The sequence below is a fragment of the Xyrauchen texanus genome, chromosome 2, assembly GCF_025860055.1.
Source record: "Xyrauchen texanus isolate HMW12.3.18 chromosome 2, RBS_HiC_50CHRs, whole genome shotgun sequence".
NCBI classification, from domain to species: Eukaryota; Metazoa; Chordata; class Actinopteri; order Cypriniformes; family Catostomidae; genus Xyrauchen; species Xyrauchen texanus.
Genome location: NC_068277.1, coordinates 17,222,319 through 17,238,099, shown reverse-complemented (window position 1 = coordinate 17,238,099; position 15,781 = coordinate 17,222,319). Strand labels below are relative to the sequence as shown.

The window sequence follows — 15,781 nt, the reverse complement described above, 5'->3', positions numbered from 1 at the left end:
GGCATCTTGGCAGTGCTGTGGCTTAAATCTTCTGGTCAGTAACCCAGAGCCTTAACTGCCAAATATGTGGTTAAACCTTTTCTGAAGTACTAATTTTGAAGAAGCATTATCTTAATTTGTTACTCAAAAAATAATCTTTCTGTCTCAAAATTATTTGCATTAGTTGACAAATTTTTCCCTATAACTATTGCCCATATATCTACATGATATCACTATAACCCCCCAGGGGCTTTTTAACCCTAGTGTGTGGTTTAACCCTTTAGCCCCATTGTACCCTATATGGAGAAGCAACAGAAATATCATATTTATGTAAAAACAACATGCCATCTTGTACTAAACATACAGTAAACCTTTCCTCTCTAAAGTAGTTAAATGCATAATACAAAAGTTAATGTGTTAAATATGATATCTTTAGAATGTTGCCTGATCATTTAGCATTCATTTATCCAAGCCATATCCAGTTTCTTGCTTTATTAATTTTGGTGTGCGCAAAATGTGATTTCAAAATTACAGTGTCCAAAAAGCACTATATCAATTGGAAAGAAACATTTTACAACATTATTCAACACACAACACTCCTTCCAGTCAAGCAATAGAATTGACCAGGCCTATTATACACACCCTTTTAGGCCTGTAGCTCCACCCAGAGAATAATTCAAATCTTTCAAAATAAATATAATGAAATATACACTATGAAAAATTATTACCAATTAAACACCATAGAAAAAGATCTAATTTGAGCCTCGGCTTTGTTAAAATATTTCATAATGTGCAACTTGATCATTTGTGACCGCCTGACTGGAAGACCGGAAGTGATGTATTCATGCAAAACTATCAGCGCAAACGGAGGAATATCAATAGATTTCATTTCAATTAAAAATGTAGGAGTCAGAAATTATTGCTTACATTGCAAATATCACAAATATCTTTTGGAATTAAAGTAAACGTGTGATTAAATGTGTACATGTGTCATTTATTTTTGCACATGCAAAACCTACATATTTAAAATCACATCTATGAATTTCTGATTCATATTTGCTGAATCAGGGTTGTTGTTGCTGTTAATTATCATAATATTAATTATAAAACAGTAATAATGATAAATAATACTGAGTGAATATTAATCCTGAATTTTATTGAATTAATTCATCTGCTCCAAAAAAAATCACACACAGTAATGTCATTCTGAGGTAAACCTCTGGAAGCTTCTCCTTAAATGAACAAAATCCAATGCGAGCAAAATGACAATTTATCACGACTGCCACTAGTGGGAGAAATATGATAGTTGTATGTGAATGTTGGAAACAGCAGTGCAGATGTGTTAAGAGCCATCTGTCTCTTTACATTTAATATTGTGACATTACATATTTTAGCCAGCAGGTGGAGGCAAAAGACCATTTTTGTGTGTAATATGAGCCAGTTGGTGACATGAAGTCAGCATCACTCAGTGTTTACATTCAACAGCACTCCATGATTGCTCGTATTACTACTACACTACTAAAGCTAGGAAATGGCTTTAAATGGCTTTAAATTAACAACTTCACAATGAAGGCTCATCACAGCTGAGAGACAAAAGACTGATAAATTACACAAACTCTAGGTGATTACCTCTTACTTCTCTTGGAGAGAAAATACTGTTCGAAATGGCAGAGGAGAATGCAGTTTCTATAGTGAAAGACTCTTGCGCACCGTCTATACTGCAAAAAAATGCACTACTGCAGTGAACCACATTTAGCTCCATTAGAAAAATAAAGCACTGTCTGAAACTTTCCATTTCGCTCCAATGTCTTTTGCCTCTGGTAACTAGTGCATTCCAAGATATACTGTAATGTAATGCGTTCCCAAATTTTTTTGTAATATATTGTTTACATTATGTTGTGAAATAAATGTGTTTTGCTCTGTAAATAACATTACTGTATTGACTGCCATCACTCCCTGTGAATATCCATGTCTGTTAAAAGAAAATGTTGCTCTGCCCCTTTCTCTTTAACAACCAGTCAAATATCAATGTCACTGTCTTTGATCTTTGAGCACTGTTAAAAATAGCAGTAGTCTGACAAAACACATACTGCTAAATGGACTATCTCAAATAGCCAGGGTCTTTCTACTTCACTTAAGTTCAATTTAATATCAAATTGACGTGTTGCTTATCAGGTTGTACTGTGAGTAATACATTTTTTTAAGACCATGATCAATTTAATTTAATTATTATTACAAAGATTACAAAGTTTTTTTATAAGTAATAATATATATATATATATATATATATATATATATATATATATAAAGTGTAATAATACAAATGTATCACTTTGAATTTTATTTTTGCACGTTTCAGCAAACATTAACAAAGCTGAGTTCTTCAGTCTGCTTACAGCTGGTGCTGCAACATGATGTTCAGAGTGTTGTGTACCCTCATTCTCTCTATGTTTGCATGTAAGTTTAATGATATCTTGATTGTTGAATAAATGTTGAACAATTTGGTTTCATATTTCCCTCTTGATCATATTTGTTTTCTTTTTAGATGGGAAATGTGAAAAGGATAATCATATCTACCAGCAGCCTTTGGTAGTTGCTGAACTTGGAAGCAGTGTGAATATATCCTGCTTATATTCCATTTCAGACTTGATACATACTGTTTTATGGTATAAACAGCCTGTTGGCAAGAAACCACTTCTTATTGCATATTTAGAATATCGCTCAAGACACCTAACATATCAAAATGGCTTTGACAAGGTCAATCGATATTTTATCAAAATTGGAACTGCCTCTCTTAATTTGAGCATTATAAACTTGGAGGAATATGATTTAACCACCTACTACTGTGCTGTGGGTTTTATGAACATTATTCAGTTTGGAGAGGGGACGGTTTTGCTCCATGGTGAGTCATGTTAAAAGAATCTATGGAGCGTCACTCACAATAACTTTATGTATTTTCAGAACATATTACATTATTTACGGAAAATAATAAATAATAAAAAGTATGCATTGCAACAAATCGTTAACTTTTTTTATTTTCTTTCCTTCCTCCAAAGATGCAGATTTTGCCAGCAGCACCACTGTTCACGAGAAGCCTGTATTGGATGTTAAAGTGTATCCAGGAGACTCAGTGTCTTTGCAGTGTTCGGTGACAGTCATCACAGAGATCTGTGCAGGAGAATACAGTGTCTACTGGTTCAGACATGGATGGGGATATTTTCATCCAAGAATCATTTACACCCACAGAAACATGACTGATCATTGTATGAAGAGATCAGAGAACGGCTCTCTTAATCGCAACTGTGTCTATAGTCTCCTAAGAGGGAAATCAATGCAAGTGATGGAGGGATTTATTACTGTGCTGTTGCCGCATGTGGGAAGATACACTATGGGAATGGAACTAAATTGACTATTGAAGGTAATGTTATATTTTATATTGATTGTTTTGTTATCATTGTTGATTCACTTTGGATAAAAATACTTTCTAAGTGTAAATGTAAAATTTGGTACAAATGACAAATAATACCATACTATCTTCAATCAGAAAATAAACAGAATAATAATTTTATTATTTCGTTTTGGTACATGGAATCTTTAATTTATTTCAGCATCTCCAACTTTGTCCTTCTGGAATCCAATTTTTCTAACCCTGTTAACAATCTGCATCATATCCATGATTGTGATCATATTTCTAGTGAGACTGATACAATATTATCACAAAAAGGTATAGTTTCCCATATTAGTAGTCAATATATGCTTATGTCAAAATTAAACATAATATTTTATAAGATTCTACACTGAAACTTGTATCTATTGAAATTCAGGTCAGTGATCTAAAACAATTCTATTTTCTTATTAGCCAAAGGAACCAAGAATCAACCCATTCAACAAAGGAATCAGGTAATCTTTCTTATTATATCCTGTAATGTTAAATAAACGAGGACAATTAAAAGGTAGAATTTAAAAGGCTCAAATGGAATTCAAACTTGTTTCCACAAGTTTTGTCCCACAATATTGCAGAGATATTCCATGTTAAAAAAAGAAACTTGTCCTTTAGCATATGAGCTGTTCGTTCATCTAGTGATCATCTAGTAACTACTACTATATGTGCATCATGCATTCAGACACCAATGAAATGGTTGCTATTGAGTTTTCCTTAATAACTTACAGCTAATGTAGATCTGATATTAAAAGTTCACTATTTTATTAATTTGTTTATTTATTTATTTATTTTCATACTTCTAAATTTTCCACTGAATAAAGGGTAATTTGTTATTTAAATATGGTCAGATTGTTATTAATAATCGTTACTAATACAGTGTGTAGTAAACAATTTAAGGTTTAAGCTGGGTTACATAAAATTTCAGGCTAGGCTAAAAAAGACTATGTTAATAGATAATTAGTTAATCATTAGGAGATCATCAGTTAATTAAAAATGAATCAATATATGTAGATCACAGCTTTTGTCGCTCATTGATCTTGGATAACTACTAACCTTTAAAGTGTTAAATCATTTTTCATAGCTAATATGTCATATAAAATATATTTTTTTAATAAATATTACTATATAATACTGTATACATTTTTGCTCAAGGGAAAATGTATGATATGGAAAGATACATTCCTGCTGTCCACATTAGGGAGTTTAAAAAAGATTTGTTTTATTAAATTGTTGAGGGGAATTTATGTTCTATTTATATATATACATACAGTATACTGCATATTTTCCTGTATTAAATGGAAAGCAATTTATACAATTCATGGGTTTTCAATGTTGTTTAATGATCATTTTATATTTCACTGTTAATATAAAATTAAACTATCCATGTGTCAAAAGAGAGCATTCTGCTCATTGATCTTGGAAATCCACTGCCTTGAAAGTCCCAAATAATTTTTCAAGGAAGATAACTGATGATAAAATTTGCATGCAATAATAATTGAATTATTATAAATGCTTGTTAAAAATATATATTTTTTTAATCCCTTTTTTCTTTTTCCCTGGGCAGAGCGTGTACATAAATGCCAAAACCCAAGAAGAGACTCAAGTGATTTATACCCAGCTCACAATGCACTAGTTTAAATGACGACAATAGAAATATTATTACATTGTTTTTGTTGTTGCTTCTGTTGATTAATATTTTAATGTTAATGTTACTGTTTATTTTTAAAAGTTCAATTATTGCACTATAGCTTAATAATAAGCTATACAGATTTTTCACATTTGTTTAATACGATGGGGTTTTAGTGACATGTACAAAAACCTTAACATTTCATAAATAAAGTCAAAATTATGATAATAAAGTCAAAATTATGTGAGTCAAGTTGTATTATTTCGAGAATAAAGTCAAAACTGGAGAAAACTTTCTTGCACATTTGCATTCTTCTATATTACACATTACACATCAGGAAAACCTCTGTCAAGTAGGTCTATCGAATTGTACTATCTAATGTCAGGCAAAATGGCCTCAGATGAAATGGCTTTAGACAAAAATGTCTCAGAATGAGCAGAGAGATGGTTGCTAGGTAAGCATTTGTCGCTAGGCAGAGTTGGTTGCTGAGCTATCTCTAACTTTATAAATGCAGAAGTGTCGTTTCTATAAATTAATATCTAGCTAGCTAACATAATTGGTGTAAGTTTAAACTGATGTTTCAATCTCATTAAGTTTACTTGCAACAACATCTCAAAACAAGCCAAAATATAGTCCTTTTTAGTCACTAGGTAATTAGCACAAAGCAGCCATAGTTACTACCAACCGTTAATGTAGTGTCCTAAACTAGCGCTAGCAAATTAAATGATTAATTTCTTATCCAAAAGATTGATTCATTGTTATTGTGAGGGACAGAGCAGTCAAGGAATGAGGGCCGTGACAAAAACAGTTTCCCAAAATAGTCTTTTAATTAATCAGACCAAAATAATTCAAATAGAAACAAAAATAATGTCCAAATAACCCAAATCCATGTTCAGGCCAATAAAAGAGGTCAACAGAACAAAACTAAACTCCAAAAACGGAATATGAGGGAACTCAACTGAACTGACCTCCCAAATTAAACAACTGGGACACATTTATACAAACGGAATAGTCCACATTAACACACTGTTACGATCCCTGGTTGTCTGCCCCGTGTTTCTCGTGTCACCTCTCATGAACTACAATTCCCACAATTCCCGGCCCTCATCACTGCCAGCTTTCAATCATTGTTCTCTCCTGATTGTCATTTAGTCATTACTGTGTCTCTGTATTTAAACCCTGATTGTTTGTTCAGTCTCTGTCGATCGTTGTTTGTGGATGTCTGATGTAGATGATACCTTGTTCACCCATTTCATGTACCCTTGGATGTTTTTATGTTTTGGTTTCATTTTCCCCTCGTGGACATTTCCTTTGTTCCTGTCTGTCTTGTTTTCTCTTTTGCTCAATAAAGATCCCACGTTTAGATCCCCACTCCTCGTCTGCCTCTCCTGCTTCCGTTACACACACAAGGGGAAATCTTCAAATACAATAACAAAATTCATAACAAGGCCAGTTAATGAATTAGAATAAAATTAAATGCATACCTTGAAGAAATGAACAAATAACAACAAAGAAAACCAACAAAATAGAAAAGAAAATCCAAGACACTACCACCCCATTTCCCCACAGTCAATCTGCTGGTTGGTAGAGGCAAGCAGAACTAAAGCAGCGGTCGAAGCGCCATGCAGGTCCTTAAAACACTCGGACCACGAATCCGGAAACTCGCCGACACTATTCACAGCCAACAGCTCCAGCCATCCACTCCTCAGCACCACAGCGGTAAATTAAACTCAGAAAAATCTATATTAATAAAAGTATATGCCGTACACTATAAACTAGAATGTGTGCACTCCAACTAGTCAATGATGCACCAGAACTTAAATACCTAAATATTATTACCATTTACCTATGATATGAATACAGAGACCATTAAGAGAATGAAAACGAGAAGCTCAAACAATGTGCCAGATAAATTAAAGAAAGCAAATGCATGTGTGTGTGTATGTGGTATGTATGTGCGCGTGTGTAACATTACCGCTCATTGATATGTGGCTGCCTCGTGGGCCATCACAGTTCTCATACACAATCAAAGACAGTGCTAAAGAACACACAAATTTGTTTATTTTCTCTGCAATTCCATAGACTTGACAGAGATTTTCCTGAGACTTGATGCTTTTTCATCTGATGTTTGAAACCTGATTCTGATGGCTGAAGATGTGTTCCCTTTCTGTCACTCACTCGACGTTGTGTGTTGTCCTTGGGAGCCTCGCTTACCTCTGAACTTGAGAAAAGGCCAATGAGAAATTGGCAGACAGAATTTGTATGTCCCGCCCCCGGAAATACGAGTATAAAGGGAAGCGGGCATGCGTCTGTCAATCAGATTTTTTCTTCGGAGCCGAGCAGTTGTGCAACAGCAAGCTGAGTTCACCACAATCACCTCTACTCTACTGCCTGGGCAGCGATCACACGGAGGCGGCGTTTATGGATGATTCATGCACTCAATGCGAGAACATGACCATGGCAGTGTTGTGGTTGCGGCTCTCCTTCCTGAAGGTGAAGCCGCCCCCCGCGTCGCTCCTTCTTCCCACGAGATTGAGGACGACCCGGCTGATGATGAAGGCGATTTGGGGATGACAACAGGCTTGGTTTCGCCAGGTAAATCCCCACGAATTACCCACCCCCCGACACGCTCGCTTGCTTCCTTCCAAGCTCGGGATGAGTGTGACTCGCCTCGCGGCCAGCTGGCATTCTCCCTTGAGCCCCTGGAATTGGATGATGACATCGCCACTGCATTGGAGGGCATCCAGGCATCTGACGCAGAGGACTCGACTGGGCTGCCGCCTTCGGGCCAGCCCGCCCAGTCTGCGGGTGATGTGCAGATGGCTGACATGCTTACCCGGGCTGCCGTGAGCATGGGCTTGATTGGAACCCTCCGTCCTTCCGACAGCATTCACGGCTGGACGACTGGTACCTCAGCTCAGGGCACTGCTCCCAGCCACACACCCCCGGTACCATTCTTCCCCACAGTCAATCTGCTGGTTGGTAGTGGCCTTTGAGAGATTTTACAATCTCAGGGTTGATTCGGTCTCATCCCGTGTTTTTTCAGCTCCGAGCCGGTAATGAAGAACAACAGACCGGGTGTTCCGTTTGCACACAGCGCCCTTCACCAAGTTGATCCAGTAAGCATTCTCTCCCAGGTTAGCCACTTAGCGTTGCTTCCTGGATGTTCTTCCTCCCTTGCCTTCTGAACTGCGAATTCAGCAGAGCAATTTACGTCCAGACCCACTACGATCCACGGGTGCTCTGTACTGGGGTAGGGATCCACAGGCTTAATTCCCTCTTCATGCAACTCCCTGTAACGTATTTTCCACGGTACGGTCCCCCTGTCTGCGGACCCGCGTCTCTCTTGGGCAGTCCCACTGCCCCTGGTCGCTGTGCTTGTAGAGCTTCTCCCTCATCAGACAGGACCTAACACCGCGCCGCTCCCACGTACGGCTTCACAACCCATGTGGTGTATTTGCCACATGTCACTTCTGCCTAATTTGGGCAGGATGTGGACTCCGCAGGGTCTTTTCCCCCTGAAAGAATAGGATTGGGAAAGACCGCCTTCCCCGATAAATTTCATAGCGCAAAGATAGACCCAGCCACTTCACACTCTATGCGAGAGACATAGAGAGAGAAAAGGCTGTGGCTGTCGTGCTTGCTCCCATGCTAGTCATGTAAAACCTGTTCCCCCCTCAGGGGTGCTGGGAACCTATGGTCTGTATATGACATCCTTTTTGGGGGCTTTGGGGAGGGTTACGTGCAGCCGGTACAGTTGCCTCTTGCACGCAGCAGCCTGCTTGCACCTGTGTCTGCAGTTCACAAAACATGGTCTAATGCATGGCGCTTTTGAATGGGACCCCTTGTGTAACTTCATTTCTACTCAACGTCGAGTGAGTGACAGAAGGGGAAAGTCACGGTTACTGTTGTAAACTCAATTCCCTGAGGGAGGGAACTAGACGTTGTGTCCCTTCTGCCATGACACTAGACCTACCACTGTAAGAGGCCGTACCTTATTCTCGGCTCCTCAGTGCAAAAATCTGACTGACAGATGCACGCCCGCTTCCCTTTATACCCATATGTACGGGGGCGGGACATGCAAATTCTGTCTGCCAATTTCTCATTGGCCTTTTCTCAAGTTCAGAGGTACGCGAGGCTCCCAAGGAAGATCCCTTGTCTCAGGGAGCGGAGGTTACAACAGTAACCGTGACGGTTTGTTTAATGCAACTTAAGCATTTACGATCATCTTAACTGTCGCTTGTAGCCTAAAGTTTTGTTCCTTTGGCTGGGACCTGAATAAATGCACAAAGAACAGGACTAAAATGACGGACATCAGAACTGAACTATAGACCTATGTAAATATGAATAGATCATCTGGTTACAGTTCTAGGCACTGTGCACTTGTAGCCATCCCCCGAATAGATTAAATATCTACAAAAAAAAGAAAAAAAGAAACGAAAGTGTGCTTGTCCACACAGCGCATCTGGATATATGCCAATCTGTAACACTCTCCATCATCATTACTGTTTGACAAATTACTGCAGATATGAAGGTTTGAACATTTTCACAAACATCACTTTTAAATAAAATTCACTTTTACAACTTTATAATACTTTTATTTGTGGTTTAATATTTTAATCTCAGTTGCACCAGGCAATTTTTGCGAATGAACCGCAATCTACAGTGAGCCTAATTTACATAAAAAGGAGGCATGTTTGCGTCTTGTTTGATGTTAATTTCTTCACGATATATTCTCAAAATCTTTTTTTTATTCTCATAATTTTGACTTTATTCTCAAAATATTACTCATAATGCGATGAATTTTATTTTTGAAATCTTAGATTTGTATTTATTTTTTTTATGTGGCACTAAAACACTTTTTTTATAAAAATGCTGTTGTAGTGTATTGTCTTTATTTTGCGTGAAAAAATGCATTTGCAACATGATCACATGGCTGAGCCTTTTTATTTTGTACAAATTAATTTAGTAATTTATTACAAAGGATTTTGCCAAACTTGATATTTTTTACAAGAATTGTTAGTTTTTTCAGGTGTTACAACAACATTGTAAAATGCAATGTAAAGAAATTAGGAAACCAATTCTGGTAAATCTTCTGGTAAATCTGGTAAATATACTTATATGGCTCTAGTAAAGTGGACTATTCTTAGTTCACTTTACTTGAGCCAAACGAGTACATTTACTGCCAAATAAACACATTTACCTTTACAGGTTTTTTAAATAATTAGCTTTTACAGTGTAGGCACTGTTTAGCACTGGCATTTTCTCTTTTTCATTTTCTCCTCCATAAAAAACAAAATGGTTTAAAGCAGAGCTATCTTTGAATAATTACTTAAACTGTAAAAGTGGATCAATATAATTTTATTGAATAATTAACAAAAAGAGGTTAACCCTTTACTGAAGTACTTATTTTTTGAAGAAGAAGCCTTTATTTTTGTCACACATTATACATTTGCACATATACAGTGAAATTATTTTTTCCCACATATCCCAGCAAAGATGAGGTCAGAGCACAGGATCAGCCATGATACAGCGCCCCTGGAGCAGATAGGGTCAAAGGCCTTGCTTAAGGACCCAACAGTGCCATCTTGGCAGTGCTGTGGCTTGAATCTTCTTTTAGGCCTGTAGCTCCACCCACAGAATAATTCAAATCTTTCAAAATAAATATAATGAAATATACACTATGACAAATTATTACCAATTAAACACCATAGAAAAAGATCTAATTTGAGCCTCGGCTTTGTAAAAAATATTTCATAATGTGCAACTTGATCATTTGTGACAACCTGACTGGAAGACCGGAAGTGATGTATTCATGCAAAACTAACAGCGCAAACTGAGGAATATCAATAGATTTCATCCAAAACTTTTTTTGCCAATTAAAAATGTATGAGTCAGAAATGATTGCTTACATTGCAAATATCACAACAATCTTTTGGAATTAAAGTAAACGTGTGATTAAATGTGTACATGTGTCATTTATTTCTGCACATGCAAAACCTACATATTTAAAATCACATCTATGAATTTCTGATTCATATTTCCAGAATCAGGGTTGTTGTTGCTGTTAATTATCATAATATTAATTATAAAAACAGTAATATTGATAAATAATACTGAGTGAATATTAATCCTGAATTTTATTGAATTAATTCATCTGCTCCAAAAAATCACACACAGTAATGTCATTCTGAGGTAAACCTCTGGAAGCTTCTCCTTAAATGAACAAAATCCAATGCGAGCAAAATGACAATTTATCACGACTGCCACTAGTGGGAGAAATACGATAGTTGTATGTGAATGTTGGAAACAGCAGTGCAGATGTGTTAAGAGCCATCTGTCTCTTTACATTTAATATTGTGACATTACATATTTTAGCCAGCAGGTGGAGGCAAAAGACCATTTTTTTGTGTAATATGAGCCAGTTGGTGACATGAAGTCAGCATCACTCAGTGTTTACATTCAACAGCACTCCATGATTGCTCGTATCACTACTAAACTACTAAAGCTAAGAAATAGCTTTACATGGCTTTAAATTAACAACTTCACAATGAAGGCTCATCACAGCTGAGAGACACAACAGACTGATAAATTACACAAACTCTAAGTGATTACCTCTTACTTCTCTTGGAGAGAAAATACTGTTCGAAATGACAGAGGAGATTGCAGTTTCTATAGTGAAAGACTCTTGCGAACCGTCTACCGCAAAACAGGGAGTAATACCCCTGCTTGGACGGATATATTTCCACTGAGAAAATAGGATGAATTTCACCAAAATGACATTATCTTCAGAAAGCTGACTGACACACTACAGCATCATCAGGTGATCACACATTCTCTGTCTCTCTCTCTCTCTCTCTCTCTCTCTCTCTCTCTCTCTACACACACACACACACACACACACACACACACACACACACACACACACAACATGTTAGAAACAGCCCAAGCCGTGATAGTAGTTCTAAAGTGATACTTTTGAGAGGCTTGAACACATCATTTGTTTTTTAACCAGCAATGGCAGATTCTGATCCAAGGTTATATATAAGCAATATCACACTTGCAATCATGCTATATGGCCCTAAATCAGCAGTGCTGTTATTGCCTACAGCCTCGTTCCTGTGGTCGAATCACAGCAGTGCTGATGTAGGGTCAAATCGCAGTCTTGCTTGTGTGATATTGCTTAAATATCACACTCGCAATCAGAACAACAGCACTCACATTTTTTAATTGTTTGTTTGTACAGTTTTTTAAATGTAGTTTTGATTTGATGCTATGCACAATACAAAAAAATGCACTACTGCAGTGAACCACATTTTGCTCCATTAGAAAAATAAAGCAATGTCTGAAACTTTCTATTTTGCACCAATGTCTTTTTGCATTACAAGATATATTGTAATGTGTTGCCTTCCCAAACTCAAGCATTTTTTGTAATATATTGTTTACATTATGTTGTGAAATAAATGTGTTTTGCTCTGTAAATAACATTACTGTATTGACTGCCATCACTCCCTGTGAATATCCATGTCTGTTAAAAGAAAATGTTGCTCTGCCCCTTTCTCTTTAACAACCAGTCAAATATCAATGTCACTGTCTTTGATCTTTGAGCACTGTTAAAAATAGCAGTAGTCTGACACAACACATACTGCTAAATGGACTATCTCAAATAGCCAGGGTCTTTCTACTTCACTTAAGTTCAATTTAATATCAAATTGACGTGTTGCTTATCAGGTTGTACTGTGAGTAATCAAATTTTTTTTAAGACCATGATCAATTTAATTTAATTATTATTACAAAGATTACAAAGTTTTTTTTTATAAGTAATAATATGTATATATATATATAAAGTGTAATAATACAAATGTATCACTTTGAATTTTATTTTTGCATGCTTCAGCAAACATTAACAAAGCTGAGTTCTTCAGTCTGCTTACAGCTGGTGCTGCAACATGATGTTCAGAGTGTTGTGTACCCTCATTCTCTCTATGTTTGCATGTAAGTTAAATTATATCTTGATTGTTGAATGAATGTTGAACAATTTGGTTTCATATTTCTCTCTTGATCATATTTGTTTTCTTTTTAGATGGGAAATGTGAAAAGGATAATCATATCTACCAGCAGCCTTTGGTAGTTGCTGAACTTGGAAGCAGTGTGAATATATCCTGCTTATATTCCATTTCAGACTTGATACATACTGTTTTATGGTATAAACAGCCTGTTGGCAAGAAACCACTTCTTATTGCATATTTAGAATATCGCTCAAGACACCTAACATATCAAAATGGCTTTGACAAGGTCAATCGATATTTTATCAAAATTGGAACTGCCTCTCTTAATTTGAGCATTATAAACTTGGAGGAATATGATTTAACCACCTACTACTGTGCTGTGGGTTTTATGAACATTATTCAGTTTGGAGAGGGGACGGTTTTGCTCCATGGTGAGTCATGTTAAAAGCATCTATGGAGCGTCACTCAAAAGCCACTTAATAAATTCATGTATTTTCAGAACACATTACATTACTTACGGAAAATAATAAATAATAAAAAGTATGCATTGCAACAAATCAGTTAACTTTTTTTATTTTCTTTCCTTCCTCCAAAGATGCAGATTTTGCCAGCAGCACCACTGTTCACGAGAAGCCTGTATTGGATGTTAAAGTGTATCCAGGAGACTCAGTGTCTTTGCAGTGTTCGGTGACAGTCATCACAGAGATCTGTGCAGGAGAATACAGTGTCTACTGGTTCAGACATGGATGGGGATATTTTCATCCAAGAATCATTTACACCCACAGAAACATGATTGATCATTGTATGAAGAGATCAGAGAACGGCTCTCTTAATCGCAACTGTGTCTATAGTCTCCCTAAGAGGGAAATCAATGCAAGTGATGGAGGGATTTATTACTGTGCTGTTGCCGCATGTGGGAAGATACACTATGGGAATGGAACTAAATTGACTATTGAAGGTAATGTTATATTTTATATTGATTGTTTTTGTTATCATTGTTGATTCACTTTGGATAAAAATACTTTCTAAGTGTAAATGTAAAATTTGGTACAAATGACAAATAATACCATACTATCTTCAATCAGAAAATAAACAGAATAATAATTTTATTATTTCGTTTTGGTACATGGAATCTTTAATTTATTTCAGCATCTCCAACTTTGTCCTTCTGGAATCCAATTTTTCTAACCCTGTTAACAGTCTGCATCATATCCATGATTGTGATCATATTTCTAGTGAGACTGATACAATATTATCACAAAAAAGGTATAGTTTCCCATATTAGTAGTCAATATATGCTTATGTCAAAATTAAACATAATATTTTATAAGATTCTACACTGAAACTGGTATCTATTGAAATTCAGGTCAGTGATCTAAAACAATTCTATTTTCTTATTAGCCAAAGGAACCAAGAATCAACCCATTCAACAAAGGAATCAGGTAATCTTTCTTATTTTATCCTGTAATGTTAAATAAACGAGGACAATTAAAAGGTAGAATTTAAAAGGCTCAAATGGAATTCATTCTTGTTTCCACAAGTTTTGTCCCACAATATTGCAGAGAAATTCCATGTTAAAAAAATAAACTTGTCCTTTAGCATATGAGCTGTTCGTTCATCTAGTGATCATCTAGTAACTACTACTATATGTGCATCATGCATTCAGACACCAATGAAATGGTTGCTATTGAGTTTTCCTTAATAACTTACAGCTAATGTAGATCTGATATTAAATCTTCACTATTTTAGGAGAACATCAGTTAATTAAAAATGAATCCATCAATGTAGATGACTTGCTCATTGATCTTGGAAAACTACAACACTTTAAAGTGTTAAATAATTTTTCATAACTAATATGCCATAGAAAAATATATATTTTTTGTACATATTACTTATTCATATTACTTTATACATGTTTGATTATGAGAAAATTGATGATATGGAAAGATACATTCCAGCTGTCCACATTAGGGAGTTTAAAAAATAGTTATTCAATGACATTGTTCAGGGGACTATATATATATATATATATATATATATATATATATATATATACACATACAGTATACTGTGTTTTCTATGGAAAGCAATTTATACATTTCAAGGGTTTTCAGTGTTGTTTATTGATCATCTTGTTATTCACTATGCAGACTGATGACACAGATGCCTTGAATTATGCAGCCGTAAGTTTTCCCAAAAGGCCTACCACCTCAAAATGTCCTCTGGTTAAAACCAGCCAAGAAGACACCGTTTATTCACAGATGACTAGTTCAGATAATTACTAGTTCTTAGAAATAAATGTTATGTTATGATTATGATGATGATTATTATTATTATCAAGCATTGTTTTTGTTGATGATATCTTCATAGTTTAATGTTCTACAGATGTGTATTTTCCAATGTTGCTTAAGATTTTTGCAATTGTAAAGTTATATATAATAAATAATATAAAATTACCTATAGCCTCTATTCAGTTCTGTTTGACATTATGATCACAAGATCAGTATGACTGCTTGTGGGGGCAGGATATTATTTAACAAATTTCTTTATTTACAACTATATTGTTTGTGACATTCCCTGTACAAGACATTCAACACACTGATCTCTTGAAAAGTGTTGTATTATCTTCTGTTGTTTTGTATATAGAGGATAGATTCAAGCATTATGTAAGCAAAAACTGTAAGCATGTACATTTGTTATATGCAAAGTTATATGATATTGTAC

At 35.6% G+C, this 15,781-nt stretch overlaps 1 protein-coding gene across 1 annotated transcript; it reads left to right on the top strand.

Moving 5' to 3' along the window:
• The first annotated feature begins 2,084 nt into the window (after nucleotides 1-2,084).
• Nucleotides 2,085-15,438, top strand: nitr3a (novel immune-type receptor 3a). Its single transcript, XM_052145037.1, is given in 8 exon segments — nucleotides 2,085-2,162; nucleotides 2,339-2,436; nucleotides 2,525-2,881; nucleotides 3,036-3,290; nucleotides 3,293-3,397; nucleotides 14,294-14,323; nucleotides 14,459-14,499; nucleotides 15,208-15,438. Coding segments are annotated over 7 exon segments (969 nt in total). The 5' UTR covers nucleotides 2,085-2,162; nucleotides 2,339-2,390; the 3' UTR covers nucleotides 15,343-15,438.
• Nucleotides 15,439-15,781: the final 343 nt, after the last annotated feature.